The 6,000-nt window shown below is 51.9% G+C and overlaps 1 protein-coding gene across 1 annotated transcript; it reads left to right on the top strand.

The window, feature by feature from the left end:
• Positions 1-371: 371 nt before the first annotated feature.
• LOC119107413 (ras-related protein RabY) lies at positions 372-2,602 on the top strand. Its single transcript, XM_037230848.1, has 3 exons — positions 372-383; positions 1,217-1,498; positions 2,599-2,602. The coding sequence occupies exons 2-3, from the start codon at positions 1,233-1,235 to the stop codon at positions 2,600-2,602; spliced, it is 270 nt and encodes an 89-aa protein (XP_037086743.1). The 5' UTR covers positions 372-383; positions 1,217-1,232.
• The last annotated feature ends 3,398 nt before the right edge of the window (positions 2,603-6,000 follow it).

Raw genomic sequence — 6,000 nt, 5'->3', positions numbered from 1 at the left:
ATCACACATGAGTGGCGTGATCAGAGAATGCACCAGATACGCATCAACGCCTCTGTTCCGTCACCACATAGCGCGCTGATACCAGCGCCTGCTTGTTCATCACCACGCCGAGTCCGACCGAGGCACCGGTGCCAGGGCTGCGCGGCGCCCGGTCTCGTCGGCCGTCCCCTCAGCGTCCGGCCGGGATGACGTCCGGCCTTCTCGGCTGGCGGGCGCGCCGGCCAGCCTGTCCCAGTGAGCTCAGCGCCCTGCGCGGGCCGTACCGGTCTGGAAATCCCGGCGTCACGGCGGTGGCGGCCGCGACCTCGGCGGCGCCGGAAGCCAGCGGCAGTCTGCAGGACCGGCCGGCGTCACTGACGGACCGGCGGTAGCGGCGCGCGCAGGTGAGAGCGCCGGGCGCGGCCAGCCCGCGGCCGGGCCGGAGCCGAGGCCGCCGCGCGGGCTCGCCCTGTCCGGCCGCCGGGAGGGCTGTCAGGCGCAGCGGTCTCGTGAGGCGGTGTTCTGCAGTTTTGGTATTTGGGATCGGGCTTTACTGGCACAAGTAACGGTTGAGACCAGCGGTGTAGTTTCGTGTTCGGTTTGGCTTCAGCTCCCCTTCCCCATTTTGAGAAAAAAGTGATTCAAACGCAGTGAGAAACCCGTTTGCATGTGCATTTTGGGATAGAATGCATTATTTTTCACGGCTCAGCCCTCCCCCGCCCTCCCCCAGTTTATTTTGTGAAACTATACCCTGCCTGAGAGCATCAATGTCTTATGGGTGTCTATTTAGTAGTACGATATTAAAATGGCTTGGGCTCAAATTGGTCATTACCCTTGGCGCATGCCTTCACAACTTATCCCATTTGCAGTACCGTTTCCTTACCACAGGATAGTGCATGCCAGCGTGGGTGGAACCTTGCAACCTTTTGCCAATATCTTGTTCTTCCAATGACTGTCTTTGTCTCGCATTGCGGTTTTCATATCACCCCAGCATATCTTTAAAAAGCGTAAGAAGGTCTTAACGAAATCCATGTTTCTGGGGATTCACGTTTTCCCCCTCCCCATCAAACTTTGCTTAATGTCACGTGCCGATCAGTATCAGCATTTTGTGCTTTCCTGCAAATCCGTGACGCCTCCGGGAGTCTCGGTGTGGGCGCCATATGACGTCAGCTGCCGCGCCGAGCGTCTTACCGTGCCGCGACCGTATCTGAGCGCCGCACCGCGCCGTTCGCTTCAGACGCGAGCCAGACGCGATGGCGGGACGGCAGCTGGTGGTGGCGCTGGCGCTGCTGCTGGCCGCGCCGGCCTGGGCCAGGCCGCAATCGTCTGGCAGCAGCCGGCATCCGGGCGGATACCACAGCACGTACGCCCAGTATCTGGCTGGCATCGCGCAGGCGCTGGGTAGACAGGAGTCCACCGAGGAGTCCGCCCCGTCCAGAGCCCAGGGCGACCGCCCTGTGCCGCAGCAGCAGCAGCAGCAACAGCAGCTACAGCAGCAGCAGCAGCAGCAGCAGCAGCAGCAGCAGGAGCAGCGGCAGCAAGAGCAGCTGCAGCAGCAGCAGCAGCAGCAGCTGCAGCTGCAGCAACAGCGACGGCAGCAGCAGCGGCAGCAGCAGCAGCAGCAGCAGCAGCAGCAGCAGCAGCAGCAGCAGCGGCGGCAGCAACAGCAAGGGCAGCAGCAGCAGCAGTTTCAACCGCAACAGCAGCAGCAACAGCAGCAGTTTCAACCGCAACGGCAGCAGCAGCAGTTTCGGCCGCAAGCCCAGTTTCAACCGCAGCAGCAGTTTCAGCCGCAACAACCGTTTCAACCGCAGCAGCAGTTTCAGACGCAGCAGCAAACGCAACCAAGTATCCCCTCGAAGCAATTGAGACCGCCCTTCCAGCGGCGTCGACCGCAACAGCAGCAGCGATTTCCAACGTCACCATCGCGTCGCGTTCCTCCCCGAAACATTTTCTTGCCTCCTCTGCGCTTCACTGGCAGAAATCGACGGCGTCAGGCCTTCTTTGTGTGATAGTGGGGCAACTTCGGCGTCGGTGTTGTGTGAAACGAGTGAGGGGCGTGTCGTGCTCGTGCCGTGATCTCGTTTTTGGAATGATCCCGTCACCGCAAATGGTTGCAACTAGTGAGGTGATTTTCGTATCTGGCTGATTCGCGTGAAATGTCTTTTTTTGAAATTTCGTCGGATTTTGGCAGGTATGCTAGTGGCGGTGTTGTGCGAATTTGAGCAAATATCAACGACCATTGCGTGATCTCATAGTTGCGCTTCTGTCGTCATTCTTAAACGCGTCCTGTTGTGAGCACGAAGATGCTAGCGTAATTTCGGCCCGTTTTTGCAATGTGCGAGCTTTGTGTGTCCGGGAGACGAAAAGTAAATTTGCTATGCTATTGATGTGGGGGTCATGCCTCCCGTCGAAGTCTTGCCCATTGGAATATGAGCATTAGAAGACGGATGTCATGCCTTCAGTTGGACCGAGACGAGACAAAGCTCTTGCATAGCGAATAAGTCAGCATTATGGTGTCGTTGCCTTCGAGGTCGTAATGTAGCAACTCAAAGGTGGCGTGCCATGCGCCGATGGGCATGTGTAATTGACACGATCACACCACTGACCCGGTCACAGGTAGTCGTGGGTCATGCGAGTGCAGCACGCAATAACACTGAGTAAGTGCGAGACGCTGTGCTTTGAACATTTACCGATTACCCGCTAAGATACCAGAGGACATCCTAATTGCATGCATCGACATACTTCACGTGCTATGTATTGCACTGTGGTCCGAAAAGAAAGCCTGGTGACAAAAACGAAAACAAGCATAATCGACTCGAATAGCCCGGTACTACCCGAATATGTGTATTCTACTCATAAATATCCACTGGCCTTTGAGTATTGTCTGTCGGAAGCCCTGACAGAGACACAAGCTTCTCGATGGAGTAATGAAATGGTCAGTTTGCATACTCAGCCACGCGTGAAGTTTATACATGGGTGACTGCACGCATGATTGCAATACCGACTGTCATGAGAAGTGATGATTCAGCTATGAGTTGAATGTCATGAAATATTGAAGCAAACATCAGATATGATGATATAAGTTCACTGATAACTATTGATATGCTTTCAGGTGAAAAACTGCTCTATGCGACACAGTTTCTCTGATTAGGGAATTCGCTCTCCAATAAATCATCGGTTGATTGCGTCATCGTACCTTGAAGAGCATTGATTGAAAGGCAATTGACGTCCGCTTTCTTGGAAATGGTGCTCACGAACGCCAGATATGAACGCCTCGACAATCATTTGTCTTGGCTTTGATCGCCGAATGACAAATGACATGGTAGGATTCGGATGACGCGTATATGGCGCAGGGATGTCTGGGCGACCTTGAAATAGTCTGCATGAAATAGTCTTCACATCTAGCGGGCGTATAGCTCAGAAACTAGAGGAGCTTGGGTATTAAAAAGGGCTGGGCTGTGAACTGCACTGAATGATCTTCATGGCGGTCATTTCAGTTTAGAAATCCCATACAAATGTGCTTCACTGCATTTAACCAGTGCCCGAAGGCATATTAAAGGCAAGTTATTTTGAAAACTCGCGCTAAGCATGACTCATAAACCTAATCTGACATATAGGTCAAGCAACGTGAAACGTGGCGATAACTGTCGAATTTTCCGTGTAATTTCACCCCTTCTGCAACGTTCGATCAAAGCAAGAACTTCAGACTTCAAACAGTGCAGAAAACTGCTCTCCAGATTGAGAGGCACGAAAAAGAGAAACATCATCCAGCATTATTCAGCTCTGTGTCTGCTGATCCGCATGCAGGAGCGGCACCAAGGAGTTTTCCTAACGGGACTTGCGTGCTTGAGGACGAAGCATGAGTGGGGAAAAAGAAAGCATAACCTCCCTCAAAGCTGAGAACTCCTAAGACTTTGGCCATGTTTACTAACGTAGAGGGCAGCCAAACTTTCATACTTAACGCGGTGTGATCGCCTGAACTGCGCTGACAAGCTACTAGTTGGCGCGCTGACAAGCTTCTTAGCGCGTTATCGGCTTATCTCAGAAGAACACCTTCGAACATCTGCGAAGACAGCCGCGTTGACGTGTATGGAGCATTTAGAGACGCGTCACACGTTAAGTGTTTCGTTCCAAATGGATTATCAAAACCACTCCATAATGCATTTGGACGGTGGTTGGCCTTGGGCGCCATCGGTCGAGCGGTTCACGGTCGCCACATCGTTGCAAGGTCTATAAATAAGACCTCTCCTCCAAGCCGACTGCTTCATCCTCGCCCGCCCAAATCCGTTGCGAAAAGGTTCACATTACGACCCGCAATACAGCTGATCTCACCCTTACGGTCATTTCGAAGCCTGCTGGTTCGCAGCAAGCGGCATGGGGCGGGGGGGGGGGCTCTGTGGACCCTAACGCCCAGCAGTCAAAGTTCTGCGAATGTTCAGAAGTGACAAAATACTAAAACTGGACAACACGTGCGTGCAACACATCTACAGAAAGAATGTGGCTATGCATGAGCCTGAGCACCAGACACAATTTACATGACCCGGGTGCATGACACAGAACCCGACATCTCATGGTCGGTTCTAGTATACCCACGTTAAGACGCGTCCGGGTGGCAGGTTGAATGCCCTTGGCTCGGGTGGCGGGATCCAGTTGACCCTACCTTGAGATCTCAGGAACTGAGAGGCCTAGAGACACTACATTTACAGCGTGTGTTGGCCTGTACATGAAATCGCTTAGGTCAAAGCTTGAAGTTCCTAGGTCATACTTTCGGGTCAATTAAGGTCAAACAAGGTCAAATTCCAAATCGGTCTCCATAGTATCTCCAGAACCTAGATACCTGCCCCAAGCAAGAGTTCACATGCTCATTTGAGGTCAGTGATCCTGTTTGACCTTTTGAAGGTCGTGGTGACCAGAATCATAGAAGACTGCCTTGAGCTTCATTTGTTCAATTGTTCATATTCAACTGCATTTGTTCATCAATCAATCATGTTCAATTGTATTTGAATAAGCGACAAAGATTACGCCAGGCAGTGTGTTCCCGAAAAGGAAATCTTGACCTGGGTTGTTTCAGTTCAGTAACCTATCATGACCTTTGAGAAGTCCATGGAAGATTATAATGCGGTTCCTGTTATCAATAAACTCGAAACGAGCACCACAAACTACCCCATACAGCAAGCCCTACAGCAATACAACAGGCTGTTTTTTACCTTTTGTCTGACCTTGATACCTGACCCTAGGTCGATGGAATTTGTTCATTCAATTATTATGTTGTATAAGAAAGTATATCAGGGGTGTATGGCTTCGTCTAACACTCCGTTGCTCAATCAGATTGAGCCATTCCCTGGAACTTCCCTTTGCTGAATCCATGGCCTGAATTTGGCCTGCTGTATGTTAGCGATCTTACAAGGCACATCTAACCGTTTGATACCACACGATCCGCTATTCAATTTTTCATAGCTATGCAAAATTTGGCGGGGCTTCACCGCACCGTTCGAAAAACCATTCCGAACAATCCTCGGGGTCAATTTGGCCCCACCCGAACGCGTGTAAACTGTAAAGGTGGTTCAAAAGCAGCCCGCAGCATCTCGCAACAGAGGAGCATCACATAACATCAGGTACAATGAGGGTTAAATGCATGCACTTATTTACATTTTAGTGATGCGGAGGAGGAGCCCCGTGCAGGAGGCGTGGACTCAGACAGGACTGAGCTTCCGGACAGGAGACGTGGTTTGAAGCGCGTGTCCAACTTCAAGTACTCCTAATATTTACATAAACTCACCGACGACCAACCCCAAGCGCTACTGTTCGTTTTTAAAGTGTGTCACGAAAAAGTCATGCACATCACCAGTCTCGTATACCTCTGAGCGAACTCTGTCGTCGGATTACACGCCTCGCGCTGCCGCGTTGGATGACGCCTTTGCCCTGACATTTGCTAAAAGCTTTGTGTAAAACCCTCCAGATGCGCCGTGCTACTCAGTTGAGCCACTCAGCCAACTGCGAGTCTTGCGGCAGCCGTGC

Source organism: Pollicipes pollicipes, unplaced genomic scaffold (genome assembly GCF_011947565.3).
Source record: "Pollicipes pollicipes isolate AB1234 unplaced genomic scaffold, Ppol_2.1 Scaffold_6686;HRSCAF=7923_pilon_pilon_pilon, whole genome shotgun sequence".
In the NCBI taxonomy this organism is placed as follows: Eukaryota; Metazoa; Arthropoda; class Thecostraca; order Pollicipedomorpha; family Pollicipedidae; genus Pollicipes; species Pollicipes pollicipes.
The sequence above is the reverse complement of the archived record's forward strand: the minus strand, read 5'-3'. Positions and strand labels throughout refer to the sequence as shown.